This window comes from Mixophyes fleayi, chromosome 6, assembly GCF_038048845.1.
Source record: "Mixophyes fleayi isolate aMixFle1 chromosome 6, aMixFle1.hap1, whole genome shotgun sequence".
Taxonomy (NCBI): Eukaryota; Metazoa; Chordata; class Amphibia; order Anura; family Limnodynastidae; genus Mixophyes; species Mixophyes fleayi.
In genome coordinates, this window is record NC_134407.1 from 209,045,276 (window position 1) to 209,070,579 (window position 25,304).

Consider the following 25,304-nt stretch of genomic DNA (forward strand, 5'->3'; position numbering starts at 1 on the left):
ATTTGTACCCATGTACTTATATTATCAGGCAGAATTTAGCGTATTGCCCTGCAGTGCTCCGGCACATTTTATAGGGGCTCCCTGAACCTGCTAACGTAGCCACAGATTGATGTTATGTGGGGGGTTTATAGAGTACAGAAAGTGGGCTTGCGCCTAATAGAAGCGCGGCCTTTAATTTTTGGGGGGTCCATAAATAAGCCTTATTGGCTTTGTGGGTTATGTGTCAATATTGTCAATGGTGGAAAAAATATAACACAGGACATCTATATTTTTTCCCTTTGTGTATATCTAATGGAAATACTAAGAGATACTAAGGGGTATATTTACTAAACGACGGGTTTGAAAAAGTGGAGATGTTGCCTATAGCAACCAATCAGATTCTAGCTGTCATTTATTTAGTGCATTCTACAAAATGAAAGCTAGAATCTGATTGGTTGCTATAGGCAACATCTCCACTTCTTCAAACCCACAGTTTAGTAAATCTAGCCCTAAGAGATGAATGTGTAAATATATTCATGTTATAATTATTTACCCAGTTTCTATAATATAGCCACTATTTCTTTCTCTTTCCCATAATCTCTGCATGTTCTCCCAGAACTGTCTTTTCAACGTAACTGAATCTCAAATGGACTCTGGCTATGTGTTTTCTGATGTACAATGACAGAAACATTAACATTTATTATGAGTTTGTAAAAAAAATCCAAAGATTTCAGCGCTAAATTGTGCCCAAAGATCTAAGGAACAATCAAATAAAGCTAATGAGATCAGATGGAAAGAAATATGGTATACAAAAATAAACAGATAAAAATAAAACACAATGTTAAAAAATAAATATCAAAAAGATATTCAAAACATAAAACATCAAGCAATGTAAAAGTCCAGAAATCCACAGTCCTCTGTATAATGTGATCACACCAGACTCCCGTAGGTGGTTATAAGACAAAACTTAATCTCTAAGGATTTCAGGTCAAAAGTGGCGAACACCTCACCATCACCTCTGTGTTAATGTATAAGTTGGATTCCTACCAAATAGTATATAATCGTAAGCATTCAAAAGGTAGCTTTAGATCCTTCCTCCCTCGTCCGGCAGGAACGTTAGTGGTCTTATAACCACCTACGGGATTCCGGTGTGATCACATTGTAAAGAGAACTGTGGATTTTTGGACTTCTTCATTGCTTGATGTTTTATGTTTTGAATATCTTTTTGATATTTATTTTTTTAATATTGTGTTTTATTTTTATCTGTTTATTATTGTATTCCATATTTCTTTCCATCTGACCTCATTAGCTCTATTTGATTGTTTCTTAGATCTTTGGGCACAATTTAGCGGTGAAATCTTTGGATTTTTTTTTTAAACATATTTTATTTGCTATTAGGTCTGTGTACCCTAATTTCCCAGAGTTTTGGCAGCCCATTAGTACATTGTGCACTGACAGTGGTTATTTATTTACTATAACATTTATTATGAAATTGCACTGCCATAAAGTATTTCAATGTATTTTTAACGTTAAAACATAATTTTTTTTTTTTAAAAAAACTACAATTAACATGTTCAGATTTTTAAAGTGCTGCGAAGTATGCTGAAGCTGTGTAAATAAACATTTATATGTCATTATGGCAGTAACTTGCAGTGAGTAATATTTCACAATATTTTATAACCAACATCCCTGTCTAGATGCACCAGTAAAAGAAATAAGTCCAGTTATTCCGATAATCCATATTTTCATTTAAATACTTTTCTCAAGACGTGTTTTTTCTTTTGTGAACCTTAAAGTGTCGTTTTAGATATGTTCGTAGCAAGAAACATTTCCCACATTCAGAACAAGAAAAGGGTTTCTCATTTTGGTGCTGCTTCTCGTGTACACGAAGATTTGTAAGATGTGTAAAACGTTTCCCACATTCAGAACAAGAAAAGGGTTTCTCATTTTTGTGACATTGCTTATGAGCAATGAAACTTGAGTAGTGTGTGAAACACTTCCCACACTCTACACAAAAAAATGGTTTTTCTCCAGTGTGAATTCTCTGATGTGCATCACGAGAGTAGCGCTGGGAAAACAATTTCCCACATTCAGTACAAGAAAATGGTTTCTCACCGGTATGGACCATCTGATGTCTGATAAGGTTCTGACTTCTTGCAAAGCAGCGACCACATTCTAGACAAGAAAAACGTCTATCCTTAGTGTGAACCTTTTGATGTGAAGAAAGATAGTATTTACTACTAAAACATTTCCCACATTCCGAGCAAACAAATGGCTTTTCTCCTGTATGAATTCTTTGATGGGTATCAAAATTTGCCCGTTGGTTAAAAGATTTTCCACACTCAGAGCAAGTAAACAATTTATCCCCTGTGTGAATCCTCTTATGAATTAAAAGGGTTGAACTGTTACTAAAGCATTTTCCACATACAGGACACAAAATTGATTTAAACCCCTTATCTATCTTATCAAGACGTGCATTCACAGAAAAGCTCTCTCCGTCATAAGTGCCCTCTCTATGAAGTCCTTCTTGTCTAAAGACTGATTTTTCAGACACCTCAACAACTAACTGCGTTTCTTTGCCATCCGTTTGGCAATGAACAAGATCTAAGTCACTAGTGTAACATTTGTGACACTTGTACATCTGGGTTCTCTCATTAAATGCATCATTTGATTCATTGGTGAGGTATCCAGCACATTCACTGCACATTGTTACTGATGATGTTTTACTAAGGATCACTGTATTACCACCCCCTGTGTTATGTGAATGTCCAGACAAGGACTGGTCTGTTGAAACATTAACATCAGTGTCTGTAACGTTTCCCTCTTCACATGAGTTAGATTCTTCTTTCACCTGCATTGAGGAATTCTCTGGATGTGTAGAAGTTTCTGATCCTTTGAGGGGTTTTCCGTCACAGAACGCTGATTTGTCTTTCGTTGGAGTAGAAGAATATTCCGACTTGCCGTCTTCCGCAGGTGTAGGAATGTTCGGTTCCTCGCGCAAGACTATTTCTTCCTTTATAATAGATACAAATTTTGGGTGTTCAGCGCAACCATCAGTGATGGAATCTGGTGGATTTCCATCTTTACAGGACAGTGAATCCTCTGTTAAATTATGGACAGACGTGTCCTGCATCTCAATTGTTTTTCTTTGAAGATGTCCAACGTCATCACTTATAACATCATAATCTTCACTCTTTACACAGTCAGCAGAAGTGTAAAGACCGTCGGCCTGACCCAAGATGAGAGGTACATCTGTTTGGGAGTGAGAGAATCGTTAAAAAATAGGAGTTAAAAAAATATAAAATACATTTTCCATGTAGATGTTGCCTACCACGGCACAGAACTGGTAATGTCCAGATAGAGGTGCCGATAAAAATTGGAAAGGGAGGCTGGACACCTAGTTGCATGGTGACTCTATAGGGGGACATTCCGGCCTAATCATGTGCTGCTGTCACAGCATTACATCCTGCCCCCATATTTTTAATATCCCACATTTTTTATGTATTTTCTACAATGGACAAAACCCATTTGGTTATTAGTTGTTCTATTATTTCCATTACATTACCTTTCTTTGCTAACAAACCTTTCATCAGTTAGTGTCCCTTGAATATACACTACATAGCCTAAAAAGATTTAGTTAATATGTTTTTATATGTTGCTGCATGGAAGACAATCTATGTAAGCAATTATCTATTTACGTACAAAATATTGATAAGGTTCCTCCTTACCCAGGGATCTGTGGGCCCAACGACTCTCCATCTTCACAACCTTGCACTGTTGTGTGTATTCTAAATACTCCAACTCCTAAATGGAGAAATAGACAGTGACATCCTGACACCTTATAGGGACCTGACACACACAATGATACAGTCATCACCCAGACACATCCCCTGGTGTTATGTATAATGTCCCATTCCCAGCAGTCACCTCTCCAGTCAGCAGCTGAATGATCTTGTTGGTGAGTTCTAGAATCCTCTGGTCATTGTTTCTCTCATGTATCAGTGAGTGAGGCGGAGGTTCCATGATGGGGCTCTGGGTCCTGCTCCGTCCTCCTGATAAATGCTGATTTTTGCTGTTTGTGATATGCTTCGTGGACTTCTTCACAACAATATAGTCCTATGAAAGGGAAATCAATACATTGAATCTTCAAAACACAATAATATTCAGAAGCCTATAACACCAGAATATAGAAAAGACAGATTAGTTGATAAAGAATGGTTCCCGGTCCTGACTAAAAAAGGACAAGTAGGTTCTGGATGCTATAGTAGCAGGGTAGCTAATAAGGCTTAAAAAAATAATGCAAAGCAGTGAGATTCCTCTGAACTCTTCATCATCATCATTTATTTATATAGCGCCACTAATTCCGCAGCGCTATACAGAGAACTCATTTACATCAGTCCCTGCTTCATTGGAGCTTACAGTCTAAATTCCCTAATATAGACACACACTCACAGACAGACAGAAAGGGAGACATATAGACTAGGGTCAATTTTGATAGCAGCCAATTAACCTACCAGTATGTTTTTGGAGTGTGGGAGGAAACCGGAGCACCCGGAGGAAACCCACGCAAACACAGCAAACTCATGACCCCAGTGCTGTGAGACAAAAGTGCTAACCGCTAGGCCACTGTGCTGCCCAATGTCATCATTGTAAGAGTCCAGAGGAACTCAGTGATATGAACCACAGTGGTAAGTCAGTGTAAATGAACCGACAATATTGATTGGCAAAATAGCTCTGAGGGCAATTCAGGATTGCAAGATGTAGATCTGACATGTAGGAGACTAAAGCAAATATTAGTAGAATATATCAAGATGTCATATATTTATATATAAAAGCTGCAGGTGTCCAAACGGCATTAAATAGTTGTAACAAAATCTCGGTTATCAAAAGCAGTTCCACTCATCCTCACGTATGCTAAAGTCATTATCCCTCTGGAGAAGTTGTTGCTATATCGCTGAAACGCGCTAGTGGTGCACGTGTGCAGTGATTTCTTCTCAGGCTCTGACGATTGGACAGGACTTTGTTCTGGTTTCTGAAAAGTGCACTTTCATTTATATGAATGACTGTCTCCTGCATTAAGAGACATATGGATAGAGCACATGGAGGCTTAACATAAATGCAAGTATTTTGTTACCAAGTGCTCTTGGATTTATTTAATTTCATATATTGGTTAAACAGAGACATATATGATTCAAGTCAGGACAGCTGTTCTTCATTCATTGTTATAATCAATGCAAATATTTAGCTGCTGAGTGCTCTTATATGTCAGATCCATTCAACGTCCTTACAGAGACGTATGATATTAGCCGGGACGTTTGTACTATACTCACAGCTATCAATATTCACGGGATCCGTATTCTCTGTTGGGATGTTTTCACTTCCTAATATATCTTCAGGCAGTCAGCATAGTGCATTTATTCTATTATCACAGAGTCTTTAGGAGTTATTGTAGTTTCATATATTTATATTACTGTTGGAATATATTTGTTGTATGAGATCATAAAATCATTGTCCTTATATAAGATTCACAGACATAGTTTTTTTATTTTTTTAATATTTCTATAGTTTTTAAGATTTTGTATTGAATGTACATATTGGCATTATTATGTAAGCGCCGTTTTGGTTTTTTTAGTCTTTAGATCTTTTTAGGAGGATTTCAGTCTCCTTTGACAGTAGCATATAGTCTTAAAGATGTATTAAGTGCCATTAAGGGGCTTTTCTGCTTAACATGGGGATGACTCACTATTGCTTGTGTGCATCCTCTGAACAACTTTTTCATGAATACATTTTGAGGTTTTCTTTTAGAAAGAATTTTCTTGGCTGGCACCAGGCACAGACAGTTAGATGTGACAGTGCTCTGTTTTGGAGATTACTTGCTCTATGAAGATTTTGTTCCACAGAAGACCTTCTGCTAATTGCTACAAGTTCAGTATAGCTCAGTTTTAAATTATATTTGTTTTGTTTTTCTGCATTGATTACTACTACATGGGATATATGCATTTTCCTTCCTTGAATAGAATACTTGACTGAAAATATGGCTTCATTTTTTTAGCACGGTGTATTTTGTAGGCCTCTTTTTTGTTCAATAAGACAATACTCATCTAAAATGCAATATTTAACAGTTTACTGTTTGCACCTCTAAATGAGCGGAGATTTTACCGTAATTGCTGACAGTGTGCGTGGTGCAGTGTTCACGTGCCACAACGCCGGGAACTGAATTCCCCCCAAAGTATTTCAATCATACAGCTATACAAACATTTGGCATGTGGTAGACTATATGTACTACATGAAATGCAATGAACAGATTTTGAAGATAGAAACAGCAATAGTGTGTTTTGTGCCAGAGGAAGATTTGTGGGGGACAAGTGCCCCTTGTAACCGGTCTGCACACACATCTGTGGACAGATCCAGCATTAATGAAAGTGTTGTTCCTTTGTTCCAGTCCAGTCCTACAGTGGCATATTCACTGAAGACCCTTCAGCTTTCTCTGCTGGGAACATTCAAATTCATGGCGTACGAGGATTGTGGCCTACTTAATTAAAAACAGCAAGCTGTATTATTGTGACTCCTTGGGGGACACATTCTGGAGCTCAGGTAGGGCCAGAGCCATTATAGGGGTGTCCCTTGCAGAGTCAGCAGAAGTAGTCTGTGTAACATTCCCAGAATCCCTCACCTCTCCGGTCAGCAGGTACAGGATCTCCAGGGTGAGATTTAGTATCCTCTCAGTCATGTGACTCCTGTCCTTGTCCATCCTCAGTGATTAAAGAGCAGGTGCTTTCACAGTCACCTTTTACTTCTGTAATAAAACATGTGTATTAAATAAATAAATAAATATATATATATATATATATATATACATACATTAGATATGGAGATGGATGATGAGACTATACATTAGATATTGAGGTGGATGATGACACTATACATTAGATATTGAGGTGGACGATGAGACTATACATTAGATATGGAGGTGGATGATGAGACTATACAGTAAATATGGAGGATGATGAGACTATACATTAGATATGGAGGTGGATGATGAGACTATACATTAGATACGGAGGTGGATGATGAGACTATACATTAGATATGTTGGTGTATGATGAGACTATACATTAGATATGGAGATGGATGATGAGACTATACATTAGATATGGAGGTGGATGATGACACTATACATTAGATATTGAGGTGGACGATGAGACTATACATTAGATATGGAGGTGGATGATGAGACTATACAGTAAATATGGAGGATGATGAGACTATACATTACATATGGAGGTGGATGATGAGACTATACATTAGATATGGAGATGGATGATGAGACTATACATTAGATATGTTGGTGTATGATGACACTATACATTAGATATGGAGATGGATGATGAGACTATACATTAGATATGGAGGTGGATGATGACACTATACATTAGATATTGAGGTGGACGATGAGACTATACATTAGATATTGAGGTGGACGATGAGACTATACATTAGATATGGAGGTGGATGATAAGACTATACATTAGATATGGAGGTGGATGATGACACTATACATTAGATATGGAGGTGGATGATGACACTATACATTAGATATGGAGGTGGATGATGAGACTATACATTAGATATGGAGGAGGATGATGAGACTATACATTAGATATGGAGGTGGATGATGACACTATACATTAGATATGGAGATGGATGATGAGACTATACATTAGATATGGAGATGGATGATGAGACTATACATTAGATATGGAGATGGATGATGAGACTATACATTAGATATGGAGATGGATGATGAGACTATACATTAGATATGGAGATGGATGATGAGACTATACATTAGATATGGAGATGGATGATGAGACAATACATTAGATATGGAGATGGATGATGAGACTATACATTAGATATGGAGATGGATAATGAGACTATACATTAGATATGGAGGAGGATGATGACACTATACAGTAGATATGGAGATGGATGATGACACTATACAGTAGATATGGAGATGGATGATGACACTATACATTAGATATGGAGGAGGATGATGAGACTATACATTAGATATGGAGATGGATGATGACACTATACAGTAGATATGGAGATGGATGATGACACTATACAGTAGATATGGAGGAGGATGATGAGACTATACAGTAGATATGGAGGAGGATGATGACACTATACAGTAGACTAGATATGGAGATGGATGATGAGACTATACATTAGATATGGAGATGGATGATGAGACTATACATTAGATATGGAGATGGATGATGAGACTATACAGTAGATATGGAGATGGATGATGACACTATACAGTAGATATGGAGATGGATGATGAGACTATACATTAGATATGGAGATGGATGATGAGACTATACATTAGATATGGAGATGGATGATGACACTATACAGTAGATATGGAGATGGATGATGAGACTATACATTACATATGGAGGTGGATGATGAGACTATACATTAGATATGGAGATGGATGATGAGACTATACAGTAGATATGGAGATGGATGATGAGACTATACATTAGATATGGAGGAGGATGATGACACTATACAGTAGATATGGAGATGGATGATGACACTATACATTAGATATGGAGGAGGATGATGACACTATACAGTAGATATGGAGGAGGATGATGAGACTATACAGTAGATATGGAGATGGATGATGACACTATACAGTAGATATGGAGATGGATGATGAGACTATACATTACATATGGAGGTGGATGATGAGACTATACATTAGATATGGAGATGGATGATGAGACTATACATTAGATATGGAGATGGATGATGACACTATACATTAGATATGGAGGAGGATGATGACACTATACATTAGATATGGAGGAGAATGATGACACTATACATTAGATATGGAGGAGGATGATGACACTATACAGTAGGAATGCAGGGTATATATATTTACAATCTGCAGGAGACTATACACTGTTGATGGATGTAAAACGATGGACATTGTACGGTACAGACCACACTCTGTATATAATAATAATGGTCGCTGGAAGACACCAGACTCCGCAGAGGTCACTGACCCTACACTCACCTCACTGCCGGGCTCACTGCACAGTATCCACTACACACATACAGGCCACACCCACCGACCTGTGATGTCACCGGGCGGAACTACCGAGCGCACAGCATCACGGGAGATGTAGTTCTGTTTGTGACGAGTCCGTAGAGGGGAAAGGTTACACTGCGCATGCGCGCCGGGGCTAAGATTCTATTAACACTTCAGCTGCTGAGATGTATCCCAGTGTACATGGGAATAGGTCACAGGTTGTTCTAAACTAGCTGAGGCTGTCCTACATGAGCTTCAATATGAACATGTCATGTAGAACTATTGACTACAGATTATACATAACAATTCCACCTAATGGTGCTGCAGGGTGCTCTAGTCTAACATGTTCCTCTACCTCGCCTAATATTCAATAATTGCAGCTGAGTATTCGGTGGAGTAGATCTCCCCTCTAAACATGGTCTTTACATTCTTTTGCTTAATTATATCTCATATGTCTTAATGATAATCCATCACATAGGACGTAATGTTTGTTTTACTGAATTAATGGAGGATTTTGGTGCACAAAGGAAATGTCTGGTTACCTAGCATGTGTGCCTTCGCTCTCACTCAACTCCTATTATTATTACCATTTATTTATATAGCGCTACTAATTCTGCAGCGCTGCATAGAGAACTCACATCAGTCCCTGCCCCATTGGGGCTTACAGTCTAAATTCCCTAATATACACACACAGACAGATTAGGGTCAATTTTGATAGCAGCCAATTAACCTACTAGTATGTTTTTGGAGTGTGGGAGGAAACTGGAGCACCCGGAGGAAACCCACGCAAACACGGGGAGAACATACAAACTCCACACAGATAAGGCCATGATCAGGAATTGAGCTCATGACCCCAGTGCTGTAAAGCAGAAGTGCTAACCACTAGGCCACTGTGCTGCCCACACTCTATGGCTATGCTCCCTGCAGATGGCTATGTTAAGTGGCCAAGAGGAATCAAATATGGAGGGAAGAGTAGAAATGTGCCGCTCTATACTATATATTTGCCTTAATACATAGACCCCTAAGAAGGTTTTATGTTAAATTCAAAAACGTTGTTTGCAGACATGGGGAGTTTTGCTAACTAAGGGCCTGATTTTGAATTAGGAGCAAAGAAAAGGAGCAACTTTGAACCTGGACAAACCATGTAACAATGCAAGGGGTACAAATTGACTTATTTTTTGCATTCAAGGAAAATACTGGCTGTTTCTTCATGTAGCACACAAATACTTGAAATCATTATTTTTATACTGAAATTAAATCTGTCCCCACATTTTAAATTTACCTCCCCCTCTAATGCAACATGGTTTTGCCAAGGTGCAAAGTTACTCCTTTGCTTTGCTCCTAAGTCAGGCCCTAAGGTGGAAAAATTAATAGCATGGGTTTTGTGAATCTGGCCTTTTTGTTCTTTTTTGGGGTTTATCTTGCCGAAGGAAAAAAAGCACCTTTTGCACTCATATGTTTTTAGTAGGTGCTTACGAGGGTTGTATAACCCCAGTCTGCATTAACAGAGAATGGAGCTTATATACTAACAGCATGTAGGTTTAAAATCTGCATTAATTCACACCAACCAATCAGACACTTGTGTAATATGCACTAGAGATAACGGACTGCTGGTTGCTATAGCCATTTTCTAGTGTTGTCCAAGCTGGTCTCTGTGATTTTTTTTTATAAACTACAAGAATAACTTACCTGTCCAGGTACTTATGTCACAACAAGTTGAGATATGGGCCTACTATGCCAATAATGATTGGCACTGGTTAAATCCAGGGTATCGAGTCTTCACTGGGGACCCTATAAGAGAGTCATGGCCGGCAGAAGAACGGTGGATGCGGGCCGAGGTCAGGACTGGTAACTCAAATGCAAAAACCTAATCCAATCTGTGGTCGGGGCAGGCAGCACATGTACAGTATCACAAGCAAACATAGTTAAATAAGCCAGGTTAGTACCCGGTATTTAGGTTTGAAAGTGAATAAGTTTAGGCAACTAAAGGTACAGAACCTGTTTCTTAGACACTGGTCGAAAGGGCAAAAATGTTTAAGTCGGTCCAATGACATCATGGCATATGCCCAACTACGTGCACCAACTCATGGTACGCCTAACTGGGCTGCCTATGTCTTAACCATGCCTGGGACTCTGCCTCTCTCAGCCAATCAGAAGCAGCAAGCTAGTGCTGCTGAAATCATCATCATTGTGCCCACCTTCCAATGTCCACAAGAGATATGCCTCTTAAAGGCGTATCTGCGGAAGTGTCCACGTCTAATTGTACAGCAATGAATACACCTCTTCGTGTTCTTGGCCTACACTTGCCTGCTCCATATGCGTACACATTGTTGGTGCACATGCTCAGTACATAAATGTATATTGTATGCAAAAGAAACATATGTACATCCATCACTAAATGAGCCCAAGTATATATTTTACCACTGTAGGGTGCTCTAATTTAAACCTTTTATATGGTTATTTCTCCACACTGAGGGACTCTGTGCCTTAGTAATGTCGCTGATCTCTCAGCGCTCAACCATTTGTGCTGTATTGGACTGTGTTACCATCAGTCTGTCTGCTTAGCTGCCTCAAATCAACACTGCTTATACCAGAGACTGTTTTCTATTGTAAACCAGAGTGTCAGACACTTCTGCATCACCACTTATGGTCTACTGCCAGAGATCTTCTGCTACCCCGTGTATCTCCATATTCCCGTTACCAGCACTGTGTTACTTCAGCTATCATCCTGAGTATCATTATTGCCAGAGGAGTACTGTGACTGTCATTATTCCTTTTCTGCTGGGAAGATCTATGTGATTCCTATCATCACCTCTTGTACTTTTGATATGCATTGGTTGATTAAATCATTTTGATCAACTCCCACCAAAATTCCATCTGTGCTATATTTCCTAACTAAATTATATTGGAAAGTTGCTTAGATTCTAGTCAGACGCACCTTTAATACAACTCGTACAATTTATAATAACTTAGAATGATTACAAATAACTAACATGTTCATGGCATGGAAACATTCAAGAGAACTGCAAGCAGATAATTAATTTCCGATACGGTTTTGGGCGATTGTGGGACCTATAATATAATCTTCCTTTCTGTTCTGAGTGCTGGATTATGTATTGCTGTGTTATACGGTCGTATTTTTGTATGGAATTTCCATGCATTGAACCAGAATACACATTTGTTCGCCAATGCCCCTGGGCTGATGTGCCGGGCAGCCATAATTTCATAGATAACTCTATACAGTTCTGAGTGACATCATACGTTTCCCTGCCTGTCAGTAGGGCTGAACCACACGGTAGAAGCGGATGCAGAAATCTGACGGTTCAGGAGGTAGGAAAATATAAGCACACATTCATTGTCCATACAGTATAATTCCTAGGTTTATTAGCCCTTATAAAACATGGCATAGTCTAAAAACAAGTTGTACACAGTGTAATTGGTGCATATATATCGAGCCCATCTAAATAAGTCAGACAGCAATATTTCACATAGGTGACTAATATACAGCGACAGTGTGGATAGAACTAATTTTCCTGTGATCGGCATTTAAGAAAAGAACTGTTTCTCAAAGTTCTTTAGTGGGTTGTACAATTGCCATATGTCCTACATACTGTCTTGTTTCAGTATGGCAAAAATATTTACATGTTTGAATAGCAAATGGGTAGGGGTCCGTCTCTGGGAAGTGCCTTTACCTGAAGTCGAGAGGACTCTACATAGACCCCCAGCAGACTGGAACAATAGAGGACTGTGTGGATTCTAGTAGTGATAAATTAGCAAGTTCTGATGTATTCCAGCTGCCAGTTCCAGATAACAGGGATGATTAACCCCAACTTGTTATAGAGGTGGGCAGCTTTTAGTAAGGGAGTGTTGTCCAAAAGTTGGTCAACCCTGGTTTTTACTGAAAATAATTAACTCGTGTGTTCATATTCCAAGGGTAAGTTACAACATCTGATCCTATCTTAGGGGTGCCAAACCCTAAACAATTAGCCAATATCAAGAATATAGTGAAAGGGTGCGCCATAGGACTAGAAAATTGACTTGTAATTTATGCTTCTGATCGAGGACCACACATCAGCATGACAATAGGAACCACATAAAGATTGTCTATACACACTTTATCCAAAAGATAAATTGGCTAATCACTTTGGAGTATATACCCAGATTTTATGACAGCGCTATGTGGGAGATCTGACGCTGCGCAATTGTTTGATGCTGTGTCTCTGAGGCACTGAGATTTTACACCATTTAATACAAGATCTGCCTGCTCTTTTGGAAGACCTGCAAAATCGGGATAATCATGACGTACAATGTTGTAATTATAATCACTTAAGAAAAAAAATATTCTTGTTGATATCTGTTATTTATTGTCTGCATTTTTGTCAATTGCTGTTTCAATAAATATAACTTCCTTACAGTAATACGGATTACGCACTGTTTATGCTGGCTAGTATTTACTCAATGTCCGTTCTCTAGTCCTATGGTGCACCTTTCACTATATTCTTGATACTGGTTTTTACTGCAACCTTATCTTTGAATTTGTAAATTATTTTTTATTGTTATCTTTTTTATCATTTTTTTTTTATTTACCATGCACTGATATATTATGCAACAATGTACATTGAGAGGATCATGATACAAACAAATGACATACAATGACATGAAACACAAGGTAAAGAAGGCCCTGCCCATAAGAGCTTACAATCTAAGAGGTGTGGAGAACACTTAATACATAAGGTAACGAAATAACAATGCTGGTGAGGAAAATGTGTGTGGCAATTGCAAGACAGCAGCATTATCAACCACCATTAATAAATCACTCTAAGCCGAAGGATGTATCCACGATTATTTATAAAAATCAAAGATAAATCTATGCCGATATTTGATTTAGAAATTAACCACTTCTTCACTGTCCTTTCGCTGTCTCTAGTTTGTTAATATTCTTTCTGCAATGTCATATTTCATATACATTGTCCTCCTACTAGCAAAATTCAATTTCTACTGGTTTATAGACCTATACTCAACAAGAGTCGTATCTTGAGATGAAGATACTCCTAGCTGAATATGGACGAGCGTTTCCTATTTACGTGCGTTTTAAAAAGAAAAAAAACCAATACAATTTACGTTGGTTCTGTGTGCCTTAATGAGGAGGCCCAAGTTCTCTAGTGTTCTATCATTTCAATGCTAGACCAAAATGGCCCAATTGCTCCGCGCAGTTTCAAAATGGCTCCTCTCTTCTGGTAACCACAAGCAGTGAAACAGCATCAGTGTGATTAGCAAAACTAGCAAAGAATCAAGTGACTGAAACGGTTACTGTAACCATAGAGATCAGCAGCACTAATGCATTTAAAAAGGAAACCAAATTTAACTGATATCTAAGTGAGGTAACTATATACAAACAGTGAAAGTTTAATATTTGTTTACACATGACACAGTCTTTATAACATCATTTAGCTCACTTCACCCAATTATTATTACTTAAATATTATATAAATATTATGTTTTATTTCCATTCACGTGAGAGAGGAATAACTGTGACATGTGCACTAAGAACACTGAACTCAACAGTATCTGCACCTTGCTGGGACAATTAATTTCTCCTTTCACTACAAGCTCCTCATGCTGTGGGCTATCCCCTGAAATGAATCCATGATGTCAGCCCCAGAAGAGGTTGAATAATTACAACTTCCTCACAGCACCAATAGTTCAGTACATAGATGCAAATGTGTTTTTATATAAAAAGTGCACTTGAACAATACCGTCAGAAAAGCAATATGGCTGTCATTCTGATCCATAGAAAACATGTGATGGTGAATGCTAGAGACTTGCAATGTTTTCTAGCACAATTTTTCAACATTAATGAGAACCCAACATTTCTTCTCTTTTATGGATTATTAAATGTCGTTTCAGGTAGCTTTTTAAAATAAAACGTTTCCCACATTCAGAGCACGAGAAGGGTTTTTCCCTGGTGTGAATCCGCTGGTGTTCAATAAGATCAGAGATGACAGTGAAGCATTTTCCACACTGAGAACAAGGTAGAGGCTTCTCCTCTGTGTGTGTTTTTTGATGCAATACAAGAAGTGAGCTGTCGGTAAAAGATTTACCACATTCATCGCAGGAAAATGGCTTCCCTCCCGAATGAGTCTCCTGATGTTCAGCAAGGTCAGTGCTACTGTCAAAACACCTGTCACACTGATCACAAGCAATAGATTTCCCTCCAGTGTGATTTCTTTGGTGTCTAACAAGTGCTGACCTATTAGTGAAACATTTCCCGCAATGGGAGCATGAGAATGGCTTCTCTCCTGTGTGGACTCTTCGATGTCTAACAAGATTCGACCGATCCATAAAACACTTCCCACATTCAGGGCACAAGAATGGTTTCATCCCAGAATGAGATCTTTGATGTGCATTAAGGTGTGAACTACTAACAAAACATCTACCACACTCCGTACACGAAAACGGTTTCTCCCCTGTGTGAAATCTTTGGTGGGTGACAAGATTCGAGTTCTGAGTGAAACGCTTCCCACACTCCAAACATACAAACGGTTTCTCGCCTGTGTGAGATCTCTGATGTTTAACCAGCTGTGATTTACAAGGGAATAATTTTCCACAGTCGTCACACACAAACATTTTTTCACTTAGGTGAAGTTTCCGATGTGTAAAAAAATTAGCTTGACTACTGAAACGTTTCCCACACTCGTAACAAGCAAACGGTTTGTCATTTTGAATGGATGGATCTGTGACCAGATCCGGGTACATAGGGTGTAAGTCTGGGGGAGCGTACATGTCAAAATCAGCAAGATTTCCCTCTTCGCTCGAGACAAAGTCCTCGTTACTATAAGATGTACATTCCGCTGTGCTGTAAATATTGCTGTCTGTGACATTTGGCTCTTTAGACACGGTGGAAGGTTCATCACCCAAAGGAATTCTATAATCCATTTGTTTGTCCGAGGGATGCTTAACATTCAACACTTCAGGATTTTCCTTTACACCAGCAGCTAAATCATCCTGAAAAGGACTAGATTCCGCCTGCGTGTTTTCGGTGGAGGTGTAACACTCTGTGTCTGTGGGATCGCCTTCTTCACAATCTTCCTCCTTGATAATAACGGATATATACCCCATCTGTGAATGTTCACTTAGTGTTTTATTGTCCATATCTGCAAAATCTCCTGATCTACCCAAGGCCACATTATGCGTAACATCAGAATGTTTATTTTCAGTCTTATTTTTATCTGTAGGGGTAAAATTGTCAGTGTCTGAGAGTTTCTTTCCTTCACTGGAGTTAAATTCCTCCTTTATGAGAACAGACGTGTATTCTGCGTCAGTACTTTCTGTAAACGCGTCAGTACTGGCGTCGGAGAGAATTTTTCCCTCGCATGAGGCGGACGCCTCCGTTATGGCTCTTGCAGGTTTTTCATGTTTTTTCTTCTGCCCGCTGTCACTCGCGGAGGATTCGCTTTGACAACCCTTTACAAAGTACTGATCTTTGTCTGTAGCTGCTGGTGTGGCAATGGTGCGTAATTCTTTAGACTTGCGGCTATTCTCAAGTTTGTCTGTTTAAAACAAAGACATGGGTTATACTATAAATGGGAAAAAGAAAAATGTGCACTTTTCTGGTGTAAAAATGACACCATACTCTATAAAAACTGTAACTGTGACTTTATTTTACATAGGTTTTCTTAAATGTTGGCGTTAGATACCATTTCTGCCACCTATGCCAGTCTACACAAGTAACTGCACTGACTCACATACAAAAAGTTTTATCTTGATTTTTTTTTTTAACAATGTTAGATAACTTTATAAAGGTTTTAACTGCGCACATACAAACAGAACTGCCCACAACCTATACAAATATAAAGATGCATTTCCATACCATGAATAAGTTCATTTTGTCCCAGTATAACGACTTAGTGGGCACAACGTGTAATTTATTTTAAGCAAACTCTGTGTAAGGCTCTCCTTTTATCGTCCTTCTCCCTTATATTTTTGCCCCCCCCCCCCCTCCCTGCACCAGGGGATGGTCCTGGTACCCCTGGGTAAAAAAAAAAAAAGTATCCCCTAACTAAAACGGTTTTCTGTGCCCCCTTAAAAAAAACAAAACATATATGGATTCCCTTTAATAAAAAAAATACTAATAGTGCCCCGTTTATAAATTTAAAAGTATTAGGGCCCCCTTTCTTAATAAAAATAATAATAGCGCCTCATTTATTATTTAAATGAGTATTTATGATAATATAATTGGGATAAGAAGAAAGAAAAACAGAACCAATGATAGGACCACTCCTTTATAGACGGACAGCCAAACAGGAACGGTCTTATGAAAGACCACTCCTGCAACAGTTTTAGTTATTTAGGAAACACAATATTTTTTTTATTTTACCCTAGTACCCAACGGCCAGGGGTTCTAGGATGGGACCAATGCTACGTAGCACTGGCAGGCCTAAGTGCGGGATATGCCCATACTTTTGGACCCTTCCCCCTAGAGCTTAGGGACCATTGCCAAGTAGCAAGGCCCGGTCAGAAAGGGAGAGGGAGGGGTTTGTTTTTGTGTTCTTATACCAGAATGACAGGCATTGGAGAGGTTAACCTGTGGTTTGTGTAACTGCAGGTTAATGTTTTCTACTATTTTCATTGGCAAAAAAAAACGGTATGGCAATTTGCAGTGGATTGTGTTTAAAAGTGCCGGTTTTGTAGCGGTTTGGAGATTTGCACAAATCGTCTTTTAAAAAATTCCCCCCCATGATCTTTATATGAATGGCATCAGCACAATTTGTGTATTTTAAAGGATCAGTATATCATGTAACCTACTACTAATAGTAGTCACATCTTTTGAATATCATCACTACAACTGTAAAAGAAATGACCTCAGTGTTCGACAGCTCCTGTACCAATGCTGCTATTGGCTGAGCAGCTGGACTAGCAGACAAGTACCCGGATTCTATACCAAATAACATTTCACTCAGGAAACACAGAAACCTGAGTGATGTGGGGAGAGACGACACTGACAAGAGCTGTTAAATCTTCTGACAGGATAAGCGTCCAGCAACAAACGAGTTGTGAGTGGGAAAGGGAAGAGGAAAAAACATGGCTATTGGCAGAATTTTAATTATAATAAATTGTGAAAACATGATGATATTCTTAAATGCTGTTGCATGGCTGTTTTAATGTTATTATGCTAGGAGGACGGTCCAAGCCCTTTTTGAAGGAGTGGCCAGTGTTTTATACAAAACGGTAGATCTTTATTTATTTATTATTATTTTATTCACTCATGAAACTGAGGAAATCGGACAGACAGCTTTTCAAATCCTAAGTAAAGTTTTAGAATATTATTATGTTCCTCTCAGGTTCTCAGTATGAAACCTAAATATTTTAATCACAGTTATCATTCTCTTGCCCCCTTGAATCACTAATATAGGGAATGTATACAGACAGAAGTAGGTATATTAACAGACGTGACATCTTCATTACCGATCACATCAACGCACCTGATGACCCAAGAGGTTTTTCATCCTCCGTCACTGCTACGTCCTCGCTCGTTGACTGGCATTCCTCCATCCTGATGTCCTTGTACAGATCCTTGTGTCCCTCCAAATACTCCCACTCCTCCATGGAGAAATAGACAGTGACATCCTGACATCTTATAGGAACCTGACACACACAATGCCTGGTCTTGTAAATGAGATACATCAAATCTTGAGCATCACTCTAGGGCGATAGACAATTGTGGGTGTGGTTGGAATCGGGATTTCCTTCCTAAGTGATCAACTTACAAGTGATGGACAGTTGAACAACGTATGTGGATAACCAGCAACAATCTTCATCTGCTACATCTAGAAACTATATTTCTCACTACCTTAAACATTGTAGTTTGTTGAGATTTTCTCACTACTCCCGTTTGTTTATTTGCTTTGGTCCCTTGCCCCTCATTCCTAAATCTAAGTCCCTCCACATGTTCCCATACACTTCGTTTTGATGATGTACACTACAGAAATCCAGCAAACGTCAAACAAACCACCTGCCTTTCATCTCTTTTAAACATGTCCCTTTATAAAGCAAAGAAACCTCAGAAGAAACCTCCATGTGGCCAATGGCAGACCTTCAAACCGGTGGCCAATGGCAGACCTTCAAACCGGTGGCCAATGGCAGACCTTCAAACCGGTGGCCAATGGCAGACCTTCAAACCGGTGGCCAATGGCAGACCTTCAAACCGGTGGCTTCCACTTTGGACTCCTCCTTTCCACACACTGTACATTCACAGTTCCAACTGTTTCATCGCCCATATTCAGGTTTCATGGCCCACCTGGATCACCCAAACAATTCCTTGAACATTTCTTTGCCACACTCCCTCATTTCTTATCCTCATCATCACCTTGGGTGATTTCAACTTCTCCCAATTTCTATATTTTCCGGTCCTCACACACTAAAGAAACACGCTGCCTTAAATTCTCCCGCAAAGTCTCAGAACTTTCATGACTTCCTCAAACATACTGTCGTCTACCACTCCTACCGAAATGTTCCAGACACTGCCAAACAAATATACTTTCCACCTCTCACCTCTGCTCAGACTTCTAACCCCAAACGTCTTTTTAATACATTCAAATATCTTCTTCATCTAACCCTCTGATGACCACTGTCCAAGATCTTGCTTCCTACTCCCTACACGGATAAGATTGGATCTGCATCAGCCCCCGAAGTCTCTACCCTCTTCCTCCCCTGTCTTTCTACCATCATCAAAATCATCACTGTTTATTTATAAAGCAGCACAAAACTCTGCAGCGGATTAATCATACATAGCAGCTGAAGAAAAACTTATTGAGGGTGACACAGAAGATGCAGACATGAAAGGGAGGCTAGAGAGGGCCCTGCTCATAAGAGCTTACAATCTAAAGGTCTATCTATCCACTCAACCGTACGGCCAAGTCAACTGCTCTCATCACAACCTACATGAACATATATTATCTTTCTCTATTCCCACTGTTATCTTTATATCATTATTGTGGTTAGTTCTCTCCTGAGTCATGGTGTCTAACATGCCACAGAGACTGCACTGATTAAGGTGGACAATGATTCAACCACAGCTAAATCTAAAGACCACAACACAAGTCTAATTATCCTGGACCTTTTCGCTACATTGATCACTCACTTCTCAGTCCCATGTTGCATTTCCCAGGTCTTCTGGAGACAGTACCTTATCAAATTGCTTCTTCAGTGTTCGTTTCTTTAGATCCACCTCATCTCCGGTTCCTCTTGGATGTCACCACATCAAACTCAAACTATCAAAACCGGAGTTACTTATCTTTCCGCCGGCCTAAAGAAGCTGCCTACCAGACATCCCTATTTCTGTTGACAACACAACAATAAACACTAGCCCTCACTGTTTATGTGTCAATTGTGACTCAGGACTGTCCTTTGTTACCCACATACAATCTGTGTCCACATCCTGATACAGCTTACAAACATCTCCAGAATATAATATAATATAAATGTATTGCACACAAGACACTACAAAAACTTTAATTTATGAACTCATCTCCTACATTAACCACTGCAATTCCCTTCTTGTTGGTCTGCACCTAACTCTCACCCCTACAATTTATTTTAATCAAGTAGATAGACTAATATTCCCCACAATATGTTTCTCTGTTGCTCCGCTGTCAGTCCCTATATTGGTTGCCTGTATTTACCAAATCCAATATTAAATACTTCTACTAACATACAAGGCCATAAGCAAAACTGTACCAACTTACATCTCTTCGCTTATCTTAAAGCATCTCCCAACTAGATTCCTCCACACTCGTTACCAGCTTCCATTCCCGGTTATAGGACTTTTTCCGGGACTCCCTCGTAAAACAAGACTTTCCCCAACCATCTTTGAAACCACTCTAGGCTATTCTACCCAACAGCCACCCTCTACACAGGTCATAGTTACTATCTTTCCATGCTCAAATAACCTTCTGACTCTCAACCAACATTTCTGTGTGACTGGATCATAGACCCTCTAAGCACTATTTCCCATTGCAATCTGGCTGGACCAATATACAATATGTGGCACTTAACCTAATTTATCAATTATACAGATTGTAAGCTTGTGAGTTGGGTCCTCTTATCTCTTTTTCTGTAGGTTAATACCCAGTCTTATTTTATTACTACCCTTCTTCTGAATTGTAAAGCGCTGCAGAGTATGCAACAGCTATATAAATAAACTTTAATAAAATATCCAGTCATCACCCAGACACATCCCCTGGTGTTACTGTATAATGTCCCATTCCCAGCAGTCACCTCTCCAGTCAGCAGCTGAATGATCTTGTTGGTGAGTTCTAGAATCCTCTGGTCATTGTTTCTCTCATGTATCAGTGAGTGAGGTGGAGGTTCCATGATAGGGGTCTGGGGAGCACCACTGTTGGGTACGGCCTTGTTCTTCTTCACAACAGTATAGTCCTACATTTGAGAAAGACATGATCTTATGCTTACTCACATATCTTATTTCTATAAGGGTGCATACATTTCTTAAAAATAAACCAGAGATGTGGTTACATCAACAAGCTGGAAAACACTCTGTAAAAATGACTTTCATGGATCAGTATGAATTATTTCATGTCCCATATTGAATTAATTTATCAGTGAGCAATAAAATAATCAGAGTAAGAAAAGTGTGAGGGGGATTACTGCAAAACATCAGATCAATACAAATTGTGCCGTTCCCAGAATCCCTCACCTCTCCGGTCAAAAGATGGATCATCTCCAGGGTGAGACTCAGGATCCTCTCCGCCAGCTGGTTCTTGTCCTCCATTATTAACGAGTCACTGACAAACTCGTCTGGTGATCTCTGTAGATCAGATGTAAGATGGTGACCTCTATATATAAAAAGGTACTAAATAATATTTTATTTTAAAAAAATATATATTTCCATAAACTTTTTTTTTTTTTTTTATAAGATATTTTAATTTTTGTAGCACCTCAAAGATAACTCATTTTATAATACCTTAGAGCGGTATTGGCTAGCCTGTGACACTCCAGGTGTTGTGAAACTACAAGTCCCAGCATACCCTTCCAGCAATAAGCTGCTATATATTGGCAAAGCATGCTGGGACTTGTAGTTTCACAACACCTGGAGTGTCACAGGTTAGCCAACACTGCCTCAGAGCCTACTTCAGTTCATCCCATCCCAAAAACAACACCCATACTACACTACAGAATTGTTGAAAGAGAAAAGTTCAAATAGCTTAATGGTATATATTTTGTCAGCTGAACTGGCTAATTACACATCAAAAATAGAACCGTACATCCCTTAAAAAAATAAAAAAAAAATAAGAGTCCAAATGCAGAGAGGGCAATGCAGCCTCACACCAAGCAGATTGGTAGACTAATACACTGGCGTATTTCAAGTGAGGTCACAGGAAGCATAACTAACATGCCATGCTTTGTTATTTCAATTTTTTGTCCTCTATCAGATCCATTTTATTCCATACTTCCATACACTAGTCGCTGAAACCCTGAAAAACAAAATGCAGGGTGCTACAGGCCGACATAGTAAGCCCAGGGGTGCAGAGAGGGGGGCAGGTATAAAGTACTTGCCTGTGAAATGGGAGGAACTACTAATTAACACCACCTCTGACAGCTATGGAAGGGGCCCCAAAAAGTTGCTGTACCGGGGAACAAAATTCCTCTTGGCAGCCCTGGGTAAGTCCATCCTATCACAGTGTTGTTGATTTCTTTACTTTTACAATAAATCACATTGTTTCCCACATTGCTATTAATAATAACTATTCTGCTCATATTTCAGCATTAAACTCCCACTTTCCCTTTGTTTGCACACTCTGAGCTCTACCCTGCACTGCTGACAGACTTAATCATTTTTATTTTTTGCAATGTGCTTTTTTTTCTGCTATGAACCAAGTATATAAAGCAGGGACCCCTTGCACCCCTGTGGATCTGTAACCCCTGGAACAGGGTGAGGGGTTGGTCTGGGAGTGTATCTGCTGCAGGGCTGGGTGACATTGGATCTCACCTGCAGTCACTAGGTGGGATGAAGAGACTGATGGACTCAGCTGTCACTTCCAGCAGCTCCTCTTTGTCTTTGATGTCATTCAGCAGCCGGAAATGACTGTCCGGAAAGACAAGTTGTGTCTCAGCCCTGACCCTGCGTTCCAGAGCGATCTATCCCGCGATGTATCATCATCTGCGATCCCTGGGATGTGACGGGCTGCACAGCGGGTCGGGCTGTGCGCGTTGTGCGCTGCGCATGCGCAGGAGACGGCTGTTACAGGGAGCAAAGAACTGCAACTCCCAGCATGCACCGGGCTGAGAGCCTAATGTAATCACACACTAGAGATCACCATATATGAGAAAGATGTGTCCCTGCTTTATCCAGGGCCCCCATTCTGTACATGTCATGTTTGTGGCAGTCTGATTATCCCAACACCTTGGACAATGTGGATTCCAAAGAGAAAATGAATCAAATGTCAAAGATTTTTTTTAGAGTGTTTGATGTATGACTTTAAATAAACTGAATGATTAACTTGTTTTACGTTCTAGATTCTAGAACTTAACAAACCAGCACTAGTCATGGACAGCTAAGAACTCAGTGTAAAATAAGTGATGAGTGATAATGTGTAGCTTTCACTAGTAATACAATATCTGTGATAACAGAAAGATCAAGTTTTTGCAGATGGTGCACTTAGATTTTGCATGAAGGAAGCATGCCATGTGCTGCTATATACAGGAGGTGAATTACAAAGATAAAACAGATTAAGGGGTCTGTCTATGACCCATCATATTTTTTTCACGTTAGTTATCATTTCTTATCGCATTGATAAGAACTGATTTAACTGATCTATTTATTAACATTGTTTAGCCTGGACAGTGGATCCAATAGGATCCTGTCCCAGTGAATAGTTTATAGTAAAGTGATCAGGACTGTGATCTCTTTACTTACAGATTCCTATGGCCATGCAGAAATTGCATTGAGGAGAGCATGAAGCATTTCAGGGGGGGATCCGAAGAAACCTCTCCTGAGATGCTCACCCCATAGGTTATAATGGCTAGCGCCATCTGCAGATGGCGTTTGCTATCAGGGCGAAGCTCCGAATAGGGCAAAGTTTGCCGTCTCCATAGACGCCTATGGGGACTGGATTTGCGATTGAAGAGGCTGGGAGCACAGCAGATATCTCAGATATCTGCTGCAATCCTCTATTTATAAATATCCTTGTTACTATTATTATAATGACATTCTGTAACTTTGTTCACACCATAGTTGCCAACATTGGCAACTTGTGTCCCGGGAGGACCGGGTGGCATACGGGTGTGTGGGGCAGGGCTCAAAGAATTGTGCCGTTAGCCCCACCCCCAAAGCAGTAATCATCTTAGCCAATAAAAATAGGGGGTGGGGCCATAATGACGCAAACACAGCATTCCTAAGCCCCGCCCTCTCCGTTTAATTTGCAGAGGCGGCCGGGAATCGGGAGAGTCCATGGGACCTACCCAAATTTCGGGAGTCTCCCGGACATTCCGGGAGAGTTGGCAAGTATGGTTTACACACACAGCAGGCAGCCATGAGTGGTCTCCTGTGTTTCCTTTCCTCCTCTTACCATCATCCCCTGTAATCAAATTGTGGATAAGAAAGTAAATGACTTCTACCTTGAGTACAAAAGCGGAGTGATGCAGGTAGAAGGGGGTTTGTAGCACACATGCTGCAGATGGTTGCTTGCAAAAAACAATGGTGGGGCTTCAAACAGGCTGTTTTACTACTGTTTGTAGCAGGCATTGTCACAAAAAGCCGCCCTGTACACATTTTTAAAGAAATATTTTTCTTTATAAGAACAATGGAAAGCTTTGCAATAACTTTGTGTATCGTTAATTCCAACATATTTTCCTTCATGAAGTTTCATGGCAAGTTCTACACAAGTCTGCCAAATTGTATGTACAGGCCTTAAAACCAGTGGTGGAGCAAGCAGATCGACGACATACAAGACAAAGTTGACAAATGCCCAGTCCCCATGCTATTTGAGCAATTAGAAGCAAAATTACCCTCTGTCACCCATTCTACCCAATGTGCGCTTAACTAGTCTCCCTCCCTCTGCAGCCCTACAGGTTCACTTGTATTAAAATTTGCTTTACTATTTTTTTCTTTTCTTATATACTACACACTGCTCACTGTGGTGGCTAGTAGAATAATTTAGGCAGCAAAGCCTTTCTGGTTGTTAGTGTGCTA

General features: G+C 39.6%; 1 protein-coding gene across 1 annotated transcript; it reads right to left on the minus strand.

Moving 5' to 3' along the window:
• Positions 1-1,337: 1,337 nt before the first annotated feature.
• Positions 1,338-23,341, minus strand: LOC142095436 (uncharacterized). The gene is made up of 9 exons (XM_075178380.1): positions 23,103-23,341; positions 21,810-21,920; positions 19,269-21,532; positions 18,580-19,190; positions 14,967-16,647; positions 12,790-12,826; positions 3,907-4,095; positions 3,708-3,783; positions 1,338-3,231 (listed from the first exon to the last, which is right to left on the minus strand). The coding sequence occupies exons 4-9, from the start codon at positions 18,779-18,781 to the stop codon at positions 1,742-1,744; spliced, it is 3,675 nt and encodes a 1,224-aa protein (XP_075034481.1). The 5' UTR covers positions 18,782-19,190; positions 19,269-21,532; positions 21,810-21,920; positions 23,103-23,341; the 3' UTR covers positions 1,338-1,741.
• Between the last annotated feature and the right edge of the window lie 1,963 nt (positions 23,342-25,304).